A 16,480-nucleotide genomic window follows, 5' to 3' on the forward strand; every position below is an offset into this window, starting at 1 on the left:
GATTAATCCACTAGAATGGAGACCCTCCGTCCTTATCTGATGGTTGCCTCATTGCGATTTTGGATATATATCCTCTGGTTTTGGCATCGGTCACCATTTTTGATGGGGACTGGAACATGACAAACCTATGTATTGGTTGCCATGCATGCATGCATTGTTCAATGATGCATGTATTTCGATGAGAAGGGCTCTAGACAAGGATCTGTGCACGATTCTGAAGACAAAACACCTCACGAGACTGTGAATAGTAAGCAGGAGACATGCCACATGGCTCGCTAAGCGTGTCGACAAGTTATTGCATGGCATTACCTTGCTTCTAGGACACAACCACATCGGTAAAAAATCTCATAAAGTTGGCAGGAAAGATCATGCCAACAAAAAGTTCCACTGTCCTACCAAAAAAGAAAAACTAAAAGTTCCACTCATGTAGGATGAACCTACCTTATAGTAAAATTTCAATTTTCTCCATCTGTCAAGCCATTTATTTATGATTAAGAGAGTGAACCCTTTGGCATTCCAAGAGTTGGAGAACATTTTGTAACTTGACACAAAGATCAACACTTGCATTCTTCCTATATTTCTGTAGTAAAAAACAAAACTGAGATTTATATTCTTATAAAATCAGAGCCATAAGCATATACAATTACCAACCCGTTAAATTTAGATAGTAAAACATCACCCTACTTCCAACACACATCTCTATGATTATTTGCAGAAGCTATGCGGTCGGCCACCTGATTGCTTTCTCTAAAGATGTGGGTGGCTTTGAAAGCCTAGATACTGGCCCGCTTCATCTGCATAATATCCTTCAGATTATGACTAGAGCAGAACTCGTATTGAACCTTTCTTGTAATTTATGAGGTCATTGTTTAAGAATCACTTTCCAACCAAAATTGTGTAGCTTAAAATTAGAAGATAGCTGCTTCTTATCCTCGACGAAATATAAAGATTTTTTTTTATTTATTACAAATTTGATATGATACCACTGTTGCAACGAATATTTTTTTCACCCATGCTGCTACTAATTCTGCAAACGACCTTGAGCACTTATTGGTCTCACATTTAAAGTGTAAGTTGTTGGTTATAATTGGCAAGGGTTTGATTCTAGAGGGCTATCGTGGGGTATGCGTTCATGTACGAAATGTGGTCACTTTTCCATGTTGCCCCACATGGATGGAGAGGCTTTGATAACTCCAAGGCTTTATCGTGGGGAGGTTTGGGGGGGGGGGTGGAGTGGATGAGGCCGGTTGTTGCCAAGTGCCAAAAGGCAACAAGGGAAAACTTGAGAACAATGGCGTTGGAGGCCATGTGAGTATTGGAGTAAAGATGAGGTGAGGTAAGAGTGCCAAGTATGGCCCTTGGAACCTCCATGAAAGTTATTGAGGGGGTCATTTAGTCTTCTAGTGGTTGATTTCTAGTGCGAACTTCTTTTGATTTCTTGGGAGAACTTCGAAGGAGAAGTGATAAGAAGATTCCCTTTGACTAGCACCTCTCTTTTATAGGCCCGTTAATTCTCCCCTCTTCTTTTGTATTTGGAAGAGGCTGACGCTAGGAAACTTTTATAATCACTATGTGACAAAATATTGTAGCTGACGGGATGATTAGAACCACAAAGTTATTGTTGTTGTTAGCATTGTGGCGTATTCATGGTTGAACATTCTAATTTTTATTGGCAGTGAGACAAGTTGCTAATTTTTTAATGGCATCTCAATAAAAACTTCAAACATAATGTGCGCTGAACAGTAGTCTTGAAAACAGGGTGCTTTAGAAGTCGATTCTTAATATATGCGTTTTGGTTTTCTTATTCTAATCAAGGATTTTAGTTTACTGTACTGGTACAGAATTCTCCAGGAGGTTTACTTCAGGATTTTTTGTTTCTTTTTTGGTTTCCATGACAAAATTAAATCAGTCTTGAGTTAGAACAGAAGCAGATCATGCCATCTGTTTAGTTTGTTTCTACATATCTTTTTTTTAAAAAAAAATTATAATATACTTGTATCGCTCATGGTGTGGTTCATTATAATTAGGCAAAACCTAAATATTTTGTTCTCTTAATCAGTGAATAGGCAATAGGCATTAACCAAAAGAAAAGAATTTCATGTAGTGATACATTGTAACCCATCTTGTTCATGCTATTTCGGAGAATTACAGATTAGTATCGAAGAACAGCTTCTGAAGCTTTTACACAACAATACTTTACAGCGGTACTGTTCCAGCTTTGTAGATCAAAATAGAACAGTAAGGTTACCCCGCAAGTTGCATTTTATGGAGACTGAGCTTTTATTAATTTTATATACAGGAGAGACAATTATCAATGGAAAAGATTTGGTGGAGGAATTTTGCCAAAAAACATGGGGTTTATGGGGATTATGGGCTCAAGGAAGTCTCGGATGCACTAAAGTCACATAGTGTGAACTTGGAAAGACATGGAGGAAGCAATCAAACTTCCCAATCTACATTTAAGAAAAGAATGCATCTAAAGATGGAAAGGACTAAAGTAATCTGAACATAGACAACAATGCTTCAGCTTCAAAATTGCTTTATGCTTCAATATGAAAGCCACCAGATCACGGGAAATCATCTTTTGGGCTCACTACAGTCAAAAATATGGCCTATCTCTGACTATGATCTTTATTTAGCACCCTTCAGGTTGGAAAAGCCGATAGCATGTGACATTGTTTTGAACGCCATATCTAACATGGCCGACCACAGTAGGAAAAAAGACCAGCTTTGTCTAGCACAGCTCATTTCCATTTTGCAGAACTATAGATTTACCCTAAGAATGGGATTTAAGACCGCTTTTCCAAATCCATGGATGGCATTGACTTCTTGGTGGATGAACAAAGGATGACAACATATCGGGAAACAAAATCATTGGTGGGGACCACCTGAGGATTATGTGTCACTCTCTACTTTTGGATATTCCGTATCTATTGGAATTCAAAATGCAACATTATTTTTTTTTTTCTCGAGGAGAAGATATGCCTGTCTTCGGTTGCTTGTCACTTGTGTCCGCCCCACAATAAAAACAAGAATCACAGTATGATTCATGAAAGATTGGGAATATTCTTAAACAAGCTCTCAACATGATATCAGTACTCTATGGATAGGTGAAAACTTTTTCGTTGGAAACGACGATTAAAAGCGCCAGCTACTGGTTTTTAGGTTGTGTGATCTGTTTTATTGGCTACGAAGTTCGAGCCTGTGATTTTTGCAAGCATCCCTAGCTTTGCTAGACCCCACCACTTAGAGCAGATTCCTGGGTGGGTCGAGGCTGAAGACACTCTGCTAGACAAGCAATGGTTCTTTTGATCAGACTGAAAGCTTGGCTCTATTGATACTTTAAGAATTGCCACATTGCAATTAAATAATATTAGTCGACAGAAAAACTTAATTATGTTTTACAAATCAGCTTATGGATGACAGATATATGAAACACATGAAGATAATGAAGATTGAAATGTGGTACAAATGGCCAGAGGAAGGATTCTATTCCTGCAAGGAAAACGGAAAGATCTTTATGTACACTTTAGTTGCAATCATCTTAATCACAGCCAACATCCTTACACTGATAGTTTGTCATCAGCTTTATCCATTCTTTCTCATTCATTCTTGTTCGTTGATTATGTTTTACAAATCAACTTATGGAAGACAGATATGTGAAATAAATGAAGATTGAAATGTGGTAGAAATGGCAAGAGGAAGGATTCTATTCCCACAAGGAAAAAGCTTTATGTACGCTTTAGTTGCAATCATTGTAATCATGGCCAACATCTTTACACCGACAGTTTGTCCTCAGTTTTATCCATTCTTTGTCATTCATTCTTGTTAGCTGTTACAAGATAATGTTCTCACAAAGCATGATACATCCAGCATCCCATTAAGACCACCAAGTGGCTTGACTTCACCTACCCAACTCCATTTAAAAAGCATGAACCTATGACCAACATTTTCAAGTCAATAGAAGGTGCCCTACTGGAGTATGAACTGCTTGTAGAAACTTGTATTATACATACCAGGTGACTGACCTTTCTGATTTACTAGGTGGTGATGGACCGTTCCACCTCAGTCTAAACAACACCAACCAACAAAAACCATTTTACAAGATCCTTAAACAGGGGACCGTCAGGTGCCAACCCAATGAAGCCATCAGCCAACCACCAAGGTCAGTCCAGCCAGCAATGGCAGACCAATGGCTCTCCTTGATACCGACACCCCATATTGGAAGAAATTCCAAGTTGCATGCATGTTGCCCATAAGTTGATGCTGGCTTGAAGTATAGCATAGTGCTTGCTGTGCTTTTTTTGCAAGTGCTCCACCCACCATCCACAGCTTTCTCACCTCTTGAAAGACCAGTGATTAGAGTATGATGAGACCTGGCAAATTTGGAGTTTTGAACTAGTAAGTCATCAAATCTTTTCTTCTAAAATTTTGTTTCATGGATGGGGTGTATAAATTGGCATCACCATTTGGTCATAGACATGGCTTAGAAAGGTGTGGGAAATGATCGGTATCTAGTCAGGACTAGTGTGCTATCCAACCTTGGACAAATGAGAACTCTACCACAATTATGATATTGTAAAAAATATATCCAATTCCTAAGCCAGTTTAGTGTGATAGAAATAGGTAGGAGACTATGCTATCATGGCTATTTAAACAAGAATAGGAATGCAAAAAAAAGGTGCATCGTATGAGTTTTATCATGAAGAGAAAACATTGGAATAAGCAAACCTATATATAACAAACTAATATTAAGTTCAATGGTATCTCCTCTATGATCATGTGAGAAGTAAAACAATGCAAAGAAGGGGGAAAGGATATGCACTCCTACCAAACCATACGTGCAACTCCAAAGAGGGAAACCAAGGAAACTACATGAAAGGAAAAGGAGGGGGGGAAGGCAGGGTGGGGCAGTACATTCGTACTCTTTGAAATGCAGTGTCTCACCTCCCAACAAATCGACTTCTCATGTTAATAAGATAGAGCGATCATGGCCATCAATATTTCCTTTCATAAGGTCATAAATCAGCTTTTGCTCAGGACTTCTAGTTGAAGTTGGAAGCTTTGGGTTCTCCCAACAATCAGTGAGGGTGTGATCATATCCATCCATGCTACTTACTACATGCATTGCAGATGCTCAGAGCTAATTGGAATGATAAAAGCACTAAATAGTAAGATCTACCAATAAGCTGCAAATCAAATAAATTACATGAAGTGCAACTTCAGTAGGACTACTGAAGGAAGATATGCAACTGCAATACCACAAACCACCCACCCATTTACCTTTGTAATTCTATAAGGATCACTAGATAATATTAAGCCTTCAATTGGAAAATGTTATATGAAGGTTTTGACTTAGGCTTTATCATATAAATCAGGTTTTCAGGTTTCCAAATAGTGGAAGTACCTATGAACATGACTGCTGTGAGAAATGTTAGGGTAAATGTGAGGAGCAATTCAGAATTATTAAATATAGGCAGCTCTGTAGAAGAGGATTTGTGTACTTCTAAATGTACTATCAGCTGCATTTTATATTTGTCCCTCACTAATAATATAGCTTCTTTATTGTTCTGCAAGCTTTTTTTGAAACTCATGCTAAATATCTCCTCTTTCCTCCTACTTTTTCCCTCTCTCTTTAATCTTTGTTTTGCTTTCACTCAGACCTTCTGTAAGATTGGATGTCAAACATCACTTTATATTAAGAACAAAATCTATTCATGTAACTTAATTCTAGTGTAACATGTGTTCAGAATTAGGTCTAAAAGACAGCTTAAATGCCTCAAGGTGTTGGCAATACAGTAGTAAAGGGTCCAAAAATGCATTAAAATAATATTGCAAAGAACAGAATTCACATAAAAAAAATTAATTTAACACGTATGCTTTGTGCTTTACAGTCGCAATGCTTTTCTTGTTTCCCTGGAGGTATCCAAGATCACATTTTTACAATATGTTAAGGTAAAAATAATTGCTAAATATATAAAACTATTTTAAAATCTACAGGCAAATATTCATATAGGCATTACCTTCACATATATTTAAATAAATGCAAATAAAATTTGGCAAGACTGGTAAAAATCTACAGGTGAAGACAGTCACCGAGGGAATGACATGCCCTTATGGGCAGGACTTTAAACTGGAGCACGCTAGTACCACAAGTAACCATGCACGTAAAAATGTTGTTAAATTAAGCACCTATGCATATTGTCTGGCGACATCTCATACATACGTCATCGTACATCCACATTTGTCATAAAAGAATACAAGATGTTTAGCCATTAACTAGGTCAGACTTCCTCTGAAAGGAAAACACTCGTAATTAGAGAGAGAAAGAGGGTAAAAACATTGTAGTAAAAAATTTCTGCCTCACCACCATGAATCCTGATTTACTGTGCTTGTATGACTGTAGGACTTCAAGATTCTAACAGCTATAATTGAGTTTGAAATTCTAATAAGCTCAGTATAAACCTACTATGCTCACTAGAAGTTGGCTCCAGCTCTCTTGCAAAGTTTTCAAGCCTTCAAAGTTGCATTCCAGGCGATCAGCTGCTGAGATTAGCGGGGGAGCTTGCAGTTAGGGTGACAGATGTAGGGTTGGTTTTGTTTGGCTGTTTGCAAGAAAAACATAAAAATCAGGTCATGATATGATGAAACATCTGGAAACAAGCCGAAGAAAATCATTTTATTTGGAGAGGTATGATAAATCTCAAACAGCTTTCTTGAGAATACATTCTGCAAATGCTTATGAAACCTAAGAAAAAATAGGCAATTTACATCCTAGCAACATAATACCATGGCACTAGCTCAATATAATTTTGAGTGGTATCATGATATTATCATCACATCACGGCAATATCTGTGGCAGTATGCAAATCATAGATTAGTAAAGTATTTCTATCTGGTAATCCTTATAATTTTTTTCTTAGGAGTTTTAATAGAATCTTCACAAAGAAACCCCCAAACCACAAACTCAAATGAATTTCTTTTGCTGAAAAATGACCTCTTGATAACATGATTTTTCCCTGCAGACCTAAAGTTGATACCACGACAAATTAATGCCGATACACTTGCAAGATATTAAGAGAAGATGATTTCCCAAATAGAGGTGATCATTCAGATAACAGGCTCACAGCATATATATGTGCCATGTTAGGCCTATTCTCTGTCAGTTCAACTTCATTTCGAATTATATTGGGAAAAAAAAAAACCGAGTGTATGACAACTTAAAAAGCCTTTTAACAGGCATCCCACCAAAGAATGTCAAGTTTAGCATGTGTGTCTACAGGCATGCCACTTCAGCTTCAATTGATACCACAGAGAAGAGATACCCAGGACAGCATGCAATATCCTTGAATCAAAAACATTAAACTGTCTATGTTTTAGAGAATCTAACAGGAGTTGAGCAGGGACTGCTGGAGGAAGGACATGAACAGCTTCAGCAGTACCTGTTTTAGCCAACTCTGGCGCTTTCTGCGAGTGAACATTAGCTATCGATGTCACCTCAAAAACAGCATCTGATAACCCCTCACCCGACTATGTCCGGATTTCAGACCAGCTATTCCTTGTTATTAGCAATTCACGTCTAGCTGCTATATCAGCTGGAACATAAGGTAATCTCCCATGACAAGTTGCACAGGAAGGCTGAAGTTTGAGCAACAATAGCAGTCCACTTGCTTTTCCGATATATGAGGCAGCATGGTCAGCTGCAGTGGACCAAATGCCACCATTTTGAAGAGTCATACAGAATGGTTGATGTGGTGCCGTCTTCATACCTCTCCAGATCCCCTATAGTCTCCAGATGGCATTCTGTTCTCTGCTTGCATCATTTATCCTGGCCTCCATAAATCATCAGAGATCATGCTTGCTTATTTTCTGCTCCAAAATCACTGAAGCAAGGCCTCGAGCAGCTGGGTGCTCCATGAGCTTGTTGGCAAATATTTTAGCTATAGGTTCCTGCCACCAGAGAAGGCTGCCACCAGAGAAGGCGCACAAGACCTACCTTGGCAAAACAGCCTTATGCAGTGCTGAAGGAAGGTGAAGAAGGCTGCGCACTTGCTCCTTGCAATAAGAAAAGGCTGCCTGGATGCTATTGCTCAATGTAGAAGAGCCGCTCATCAGTTCCTTGGAGTGGTAACTTCTGGTCTGTCAGCCTCCAACATGAAGAACATCTCTTTATAGTACCACTAAAAGGAAAGAAGAAAGTAGTAGAGAGGGGAAAAGACCAATAACAATACAAAATATTTCAAATGCCTACACACCTGCTTTTATTATGCGAATGTTACTTATTCAATGAATTGCCAATAACCAAGATCATTTCAAAGCTAACTTCAAGCTATATGTTTATTGTTAGTTGTTTTTGTTTGGGTGTTTCAAAACACCTTAGGGTGCATTTGGTTAGCCATTAAAAAAAGTACTTTTCTGCTTTTTGATTTTTAAAAAATAAAAATCAAAAAGCAATGTTTGGTAACACTATGAAAAGCAAAAAGCAAAAATCAAAATAATTGCTTTATATGCAAAGCAAAAATTTTTTGCTTTCCAAAACTTGCTTTTTTACTTTTTTTTGCTTCCGCACATCTAAAACGCAAACCAAAAAGTAGAGGGCTTGAACCCATCTTCCTCGTTGAGCTCTTCACCTCCCCACCCCATTCTCCCTTCCTGTCTGAACCCTTCTTCCTCGTCGAGCTCTTCACCTGCGTCCCCAAACGTTACTTTTTGCTTTATAGCAACATAGTTACTAAACATACTTTTTACTTTTTTGCTTTTACTCAATATCAAAAATCAAAAAAATAAAAAATACTTTTTAAAAATCAAAAATCAAAAAATTAAAAAGTGTAACCAAATGCACCCTTAGCTTCTCTTGTTTTTTCTATCTGAAACTAGATGTTATATGCCTACACCTGTTATCGTTGGATATCTGAATGGTCGCCGCCGTTGGATTGAATGGTTACGACTTTGACCAGTTGACCAGACCTTTACCCTATGTTTGGTTAGAATCATGAGAGGGTGATGGATGAGATTGAATGGATAGATGACCTCCATCCACTGTTTGATTCAAAAAGTTACAAAGAGAATGGATAAAAAAAAGGTTGTCCATCCACCCTGGTCTACCAATCTACATCCTTCCAAATTATAAGGATGCAAAAAAGATGAATGAAGCATTGATGGATGAATTTCTGCATTGACAAAATTATCCTTCATTAATTTTTTTAACAAAACTATAATATTTCTTCACTTTTCATTCATATTATTCATATATTTTTTTTATATACTATTAATCATATACTATTAAATTTTATTATTAATTATTTTAATTTTAGTATATAATTTTGATAATTAATATTAAATATTTAGAATTATCTTCTATTTCTTTATTTTTATTTACTATTTTTTGGTTAACTATTTGTATAATATTACTTAATTATTTAAATTAAATTATAAATTAATTATTTATTTATATAATTAACGTATATAATTAATTTATAAAACTATTTATTAAATCAAATTAAAATTAAGTATTTATATAATTTTGATATAATTATAGATTATAATGATTATAAGTTTATATATTGTTTGCTTCTTTAGTATAGATAAGTGTTATAAATTGATAATAGCAATATTTTCATCAAAGAATAGCTTAATAAAAATATCACATAAATATCATCCATCCTCCTTTCATTCCTCCTATACCAAATAGAGAAGAAAATCATTTTCATCCATCCATCCATCCTTCTTTCATTAAACATATGAAAGGATGGATGGATCTTCCATCCATCATCTCCCTCTTCCATCCATCCTTCCTTTGATTCATCCTTTGTACCAAATAGAGGGTTATAGTTGGGAGCGTATCCTTATAAAAGTGCTACTATAGTTGAATCCTAGAGGATAGACATGTTGGGAGTTGGGACCTTTCATGCAGAGTCATTGATTCCAGGAAACATAAAATCTACCTTTAAAGACAATCCCATTCGCGTGCCTCCATAGCTAAGTTTTTTTAACTCAAATTATTCTTGTTTATTTATTTATTTGTGTCTGTCATAAGAATTTGCATCCATTGCTTAAATTTCCAAAATTTATCTCCGATATCCAGCGCAAAATTAGACCAATTTGGCTCGAATGTGTTTTAAAATCTAAAGGAAGGATTATCTGTTTAGTATGTTTTGGAAGCATAACATCAAACACGTGTGATGCCTTTGTCCGGGCCAGTAGGTTTCAACAGTCCATAATCAGGAGCGGGCATCTCGACCTTTTTCTCCTCTAAAAGCTCCAGACGGTACTAGTAAAAATGTACATAATAAGGCGCAAGAACGTAGATTAAAAATATTAATGCGTCAATTTTTTTAAAGGAATTTAATATTCATCTAGGTGGTGGTATGGAGAGGAGAAATACCAAACGCAGAGCATAGAGATGAATGTTTGTCGCCAACCAGACAGCACCGTTGCGTTGGGAACGCCACGAGAGAGGAGGGAGGGGCGTGCGAGGAGAGAGCCAGGCGAGCGAGGTGGAGCCGTTTAGGTCCTACAGCAAGTGTGTACTTCGTTTCTCACACTGGGTCCGCCCGCGATAAAGTTTTCGTGTGTCCATTTAAATGTATGATCACCATAAGACATTCCGAGTCCATTATGTATGATATCCATGTCCGAAGCATTAACTTAGTTTACTGCTTACCAAAGGGCCTAAATTACATCCGAAGATAAGAAGTGCTTTTGGTGAGAGTGTACATGCTTTATTTCTTCTAAATCAGAGAATTCTGATATATTCAATATATTGGACAATGATCATAATGGGATGAGCTCCACATGGTATCATGAAACCATTATAATAAGATAGTTTTATTGGGAATTTGTAAGGCTCCCAACTTGATTTCAAGGATTTGGATCTTTTAGAAGAGCTTGGAATCCAAGTACTCAGCTTACTGAAATATAATTATTATCAGATCATATATTGTTTCTTCAATTATTTATAGATTAGAAAATAGCAGAGGTGGTTGTTTGAAACTCTCTAGCTTGATCCTTAGGTATTTAGAAGTTCATAAATTAGGACTTGGGGATCCATGTGAAGCACTAAATGACTGTAGAACCATATTGCATGTTTGACTACATGAATTTCTACTTCCATATCAAGAAACACACTATTCTTCTTTTTCATATTAAAAAAATAAAAAATAATAGGAAGTTCGTTTATAGACTTCTGATTGCATACCAATTTTTTATTGTCAAAAACAAAAAAAAAAAAAAAACTCATCCCATTTTTGGAGCTTGTTTATATTAGAAGCATCTTATAGCATAGGAGTGACATACACTTTAGCACAACTAAGCTTGAAAACAGCTAAAAGTAAGTACAATTTCTTTTCCACTTTAAATTTTTGTACTAAAAATTTTGAGCTCTTTTTGTATAACTTGATATTTATTTTACAATAGTTCGGGCTAATGTTATATCAACTTGCATATGAGTGGTTGGGCTAAATCTGGCCTTCCTGTCATGTCGTACAAATTTCTCTCTTGGAGTTAGTTTTGATGAAGAGCTGAAAGCCAATAGAATAAAAGTATGCTCTGAGGTACCTGTTGAGTGTGTTAAGTGCACCAAAAAAATTTCTAAGACCCACCAAATCTGACTTGCATCATAGGATCAAAAAGTGCTTTCTTTGAGATTTGTGCAGATGGTTGAATGATAGAGTTCATATCACTTTAAGATTTGTCTGGTGAGTGATCCAATGCTGCTTTGTGTGAAGCAAGCTTAAACCTTCTCTTGTGCAAAAGATACAACCCAGTGCCACTAGTGTCTGTGCAACAATTCACAAGTTTCAAACATCTATTTTCACTCCATGATTAGAGAACTTTCATAGCATTTCCCGAATAAAAATTACTAGACTTTTTGCGTTGGTTGCCTAGTTCACCATCGATGCCGATAAAACCTCAAGTATAAATAACTTCATAAACACGCAAGTTTGCTGAATATTTCATACATAACCATTCAACAAAGCTAGAAATAATTGTCATTAGAGGCTAAAAAAATCCAAATACAGCATCAAATACGGTATATTCGGAATCAACCTAACAAGCCACACGCACGCGAAACAACAAATTAACAAGCCACATCCCCAGGCCCCAAAACACACACGCACGCTTCCCCGAAGAAAAAAATTTCCGTCATTCATATATACATGGAAATCTCCATTTCCAACCACTTGCTCACCAAAGGAATCCAATGTAAAATTTCGACCCTACGCTCAAAACTATACCAATCCTACTGTTACACCGAGACACCTGATCAAACCTGGATATCATATTCCAAGTGGGCCTCTGTCAACCTCCATCTTAGAAGTCGATCCAAACAACGCCAGCCACCACTCTCCCCTGGCGGAGATAGCATCTGGTTAGGCACAGGAGGTGCAGTTGCAGGACTTGGGCACGAAGGCGCAGACACCGTATGGTTGTTGGGGAGGTCGCAGTCGATGCCGAAGCAGCATGGCATCGACGAGCAGTTGCTCGGGTCGCTGGCCGCGCAGCACCGGCACTGGAGGCACAGCTGGAACGGCGCTAGAACACGGCGGGCCACGTCGGTGTGGTTGAAGGGCTGGAACCTGACCACGTCGATGGGAACAAAACCGGCGGTCGCCCCAGGAATCTCTGCATGCACGTGGTTGATCTACAATCAGCGAATTGGGGAGCAGATACGGAGCTCACAGAATTGGATGGCTTACCATTGACAAGGAGGAGGAAGAGAAGAAGGACCAGTGTGGTATTTGATATATAGCGAGCTTGGCCATGTGTGTGAGATGCTGCCGGAAGGGATGGTAAGAAGGATGGGAGGTGGGGTTTATGGCTGGCTTGGTTGTGTTGGATGCAAGGATGGTGAGGAGTCTTCTCTGGCTCTGGCTGGTAGTCATATGGAAAGATTCTTATGAAGGAATTCAGGATGGTTCCTTTGATTCCCATCTCAGGCATAAAAGTATTGCTAAAATTATCACCGCAGGTTTGTCTATAGATCACACGTCAATATTGAATGATGCTTGATCCAACCACCACCACTCATGATTCATCTGTTTAATAAGGGTTGGGATTAAGTAGTTGCATGTTCTGTGACAAGTACTTGTCAACCATTTTAGTTAGCATGTAACTGGAAAAAGCCTGTGCTGGCCACTGGGTCCATATTAGTCGACGTTCGCCTTTGAATTGTTTGGTTGAAGTCTGGACCAAAGTATCTTGTGATTCAATTGGTTATTAGATACATCCATGATTTAGATTAATTCTAATTCTCACTCGTTCGTTCATGATACGAGGAAAAGGGGGAAAAATAATAAATCCATATATTTAAACTAACTTTTACATTAATGTGTTTGTTTAATAGAAAAGTAGTTGGTGATTTACGGGATAATTGCGGGTTAAGCATCTTAAGTCTTCGGTCTAATTAATTTCTTTGGTCCCTTGTCAAGAGAAGCGATGTCCTAATCCGGACAGCCACGTTTGACAATGAAGTGCTTGCCATCAAATAGTTTGGGGATGAAAGTAGACAACTCAAGGCAGTTTGGAAACGAAAGCAACGGCAGAGATGATGGGGGCTGCGCCCCGCGGATAAGAAAGAATATTACGTTGTTCTTTTTCTGCATGCCGTATGAATTGGCTGTTCTGTCTCTAAAATACTTGTGGGGTTGTCAACTTGATTTAGGCCGGCTAGTTGTTAATTAATTAAGGTTCTACATTAGATGATGGCACTTAGCAATTATATTAAAATCGGATGGATAGAGTTGGATATAGCTCAGGTTGAATACTTTGTTGACCCAAATTTGATATAGATCAAAATAGATTAAACAGGTTGGGTATCTAAATTTGAACCTGGTCCAATTGATAAACATAATATACGGGTTGACCTATTTATGATTCAGACATATTTATGCCAAACCAAACATGCTTAAGTAGAATTAGGTTGATAGATTGAATCATATATGACTCGACTTAGTACGATCTATATTATATTTTTTCACTGAAAAAAATGTTGTTCGTGTTTATTTGAATCTTTATGGTCTTCTGTGTGGCTTGGCGATGACAAGCAGGTTTATGGTAATTGATAAGTGCGAGCATGGCCACATGGATTACGTTGCATGTCTACCTTTTGAAGGTTGCAACAGGGTTTCGGTCCCAAATGTTAGGTGCACCCTCCACATGTACCACTTTGTCTATAGATGGCATCTTATTTTGGTGCCATCTTCTCCTTGGGCACTTTGCTGCGAGGCCATTAGTAGGAGATGAGTTAATTTCACGTTTGAAGAGCAATAGTGGATCATGTACGTGTGCATGCACTACAGGAAAAATGATCATTAACGACGCTATTAATGTTATTTTACGACGCTTTAAAACGTTGCTATTTAGCTTTACGACGCTTTTCGAAGCGTTGGCAAAGCGTCGCCTATGTAAGAGTGGAGATGAAAAGCGCCGACGTTTTTTAAAAGCGTCGTAAAATTTAACATTAACGGCGCTTATAAGCGTCGTTAAACTTGTCTTAACGACGTTTATAAGCGTCGTTAAATATATTTCTAACAACGCTTTAAAGCGTCGCAAAATGCAATTTTAACGACGCTTTTTAGCGTCGTTAATGACTCCGCGTCATCCACTCTACCAAGACGCTTTTCGAAGCGTCGGCTTTTTTGTCTTTAACGACGCTTATAAGCGTCGTTAAAATAATTTTAACGACGCTTATAAGCATCGTTAAAGTTTTAAGAGAAAAAAAAAATACAGGTATTATCTACAAAAAAAAAAAGAATACATACATTCCTATACGAAATTATATCAATTATTCGAACATAAACCTGTACAATCACCACATTCACACCTGTACAATCACCACCATTCACACCAAAAGCAAACTTAAATAGAAAATTTAACCAAACCAAAAGATAATATTTTATATAAATAAAAATAAAGTACTAATCGTCCATTACAATCAAGAGTAATATAAATAAATATAAAAATATAATAAAAATAAAATAATATCAATCTGCAGGCGGATGGTCGTCGTTGTCTCCACGTGACGTGCCGCTATCTCGACGGGTGCCTGATGTGCCAAGAGCCTATAAGAAACATATCAAAAGCATGATTTGCATATCTATAAATAAAAATATATAAATTATTAAATTAATATAAAAATATATATTTAATATTATGTGTTTACCTGAGATGAACCATACATCTCTAATAAAGATGTAAGACGATCAATCTGTCCCCTCATGGCCTGCATCTCGGCACGGCTCTGTCGCATCTCCTCCATCTCAGCGGCACGACTCTGTCTAATCTCCTGTATCTCCGCCTCGAGTCTGCGAACACGTGAATCCTGAGCATCTGCTGCAGCATGCTGCGTATATCTACTAACCTCAGATAACTGAGTGGGGGTGACTCCTACTCCATAACCCCTCACTCGGCCGTAGCGCTCTGGTCCCATCAACTCTGTGAACACCTCGGCCTCGATACGGCTCTGCTGCGTAGATGCTGCGGACTCGTCGTCACGCTCCGCAATGAGAGATGTAGCCCTCTCCTGTATTTTTTTTGAAAACAAGAGTTATACATTAATAGCTAACAAAATTAAATTTAAATCATTGCAAAAAATATAATATTAATAATGCCGTACATATAAATCTCTCGACTCATCTCGAACAAAAGTACCATCCTGATGAGTATGAGTCATCCGGTAAAACTCCACTTGTCCGGGTTCCCTCCCATGCTCATCCTCCTACACAAATAATTTTAATTTTAAGCAAACAGTTATAATAATTTAAAAAAATATATGAGTATCATGATACAGACATGGTCCACGATACATAATGATATTAGTTATATAAATATTTCAACATAAAAATTAAAAGTTAATTATGAAAGTTTAAAGAACATACAAACTCCTGTCGGAGTCGTGCATAACTCTTCGACCCCGATGTATGAGGAACAGACTGAGCTGCTCGTGCAGCTCTACCAATAGCAGAATAAGTCTGTAAAATAAAGTAAAGAACTTGTTATATATATAATATATAATAAAAATCAATATTTTTATAAAATATTTAGAAAAAAAAGATAATAAACAGATAATATACCTGTGCCCTCTCGGAGAACCAATAATGAACCAACTCCATCCACTGATGAGGGGGTACATCAGGAGGACAATTTCTAGCAACCTCCTCCTCTGTCATACCCTGTCTCATATAGTCCTTCTTCAATTGTGCTCTATATTCTTTCCATTTGCAGTTGAGAGACTTCATTACAAAATCATGAGTGGATGGAGGGAGAACAAACTTGCTCTATAAAAAAAAAAGTTAAATGAAATAAATTATATAAATGATTAACAATTAATATACAGTATGAACATCAATTCATTACCTCTATAACTCGGAGGAGCTCAACTTTGTACGTTGGAAGCAAGTCATTCTATTTTGCATAGCCCAACGGACATAGCTGAGGCCTCCGAGCAACAGTCCCCAAAAATGAAGTCAATAAGCAGGCA

At 37.4% G+C, this 16,480-nt stretch overlaps 1 protein-coding gene, 1 long non-coding RNA gene and 1 pseudogene across 2 annotated transcripts; all 3 read right to left on the minus strand.

Annotated features, from left to right (window-relative positions):
* Positions 1-3,733: 3,733 nt before the first annotated feature.
* Positions 3,734-10,838, minus strand: LOC105044882 (uncharacterized). The gene is made up of 4 exons (XR_012141370.1): positions 10,385-10,838; positions 7,443-8,180; positions 6,470-6,605; positions 3,734-4,376 (listed from the first exon to the last, which is right to left on the minus strand). It is a non-coding gene; the product is annotated as an uncharacterized lncRNA (long non-coding RNA).
* Positions 10,839-11,967: 1,129 nt separating this feature from the next.
* LOC105044883 (uncharacterized) lies at positions 11,968-12,957 on the minus strand (annotated as a pseudogene).
* Positions 12,958-15,151: 2,194 nt separating this feature from the next.
* On the minus strand, positions 15,152-16,266 carry LOC140857927 (uncharacterized). Its single transcript, XM_073257339.1, has 4 exons — positions 16,074-16,266; positions 15,879-15,971; positions 15,617-15,718; positions 15,152-15,523 (listed from the first exon to the last, which is right to left on the minus strand). Exons 1-4 carry the CDS (start codon positions 16,236-16,238, stop codon positions 15,152-15,154), a joined length of 732 nt encoding a protein of 243 aa, XP_073113440.1. The 5' UTR covers positions 16,239-16,266.
* Between the last annotated feature and the right edge of the window lie 214 nt (positions 16,267-16,480).

This window comes from Elaeis guineensis, chromosome 5 (genome assembly GCF_000442705.2).
Source record: "Elaeis guineensis isolate ETL-2024a chromosome 5, EG11, whole genome shotgun sequence".
NCBI lineage: Eukaryota > Viridiplantae > Streptophyta > Magnoliopsida > Arecales > Arecaceae > Elaeis > Elaeis guineensis.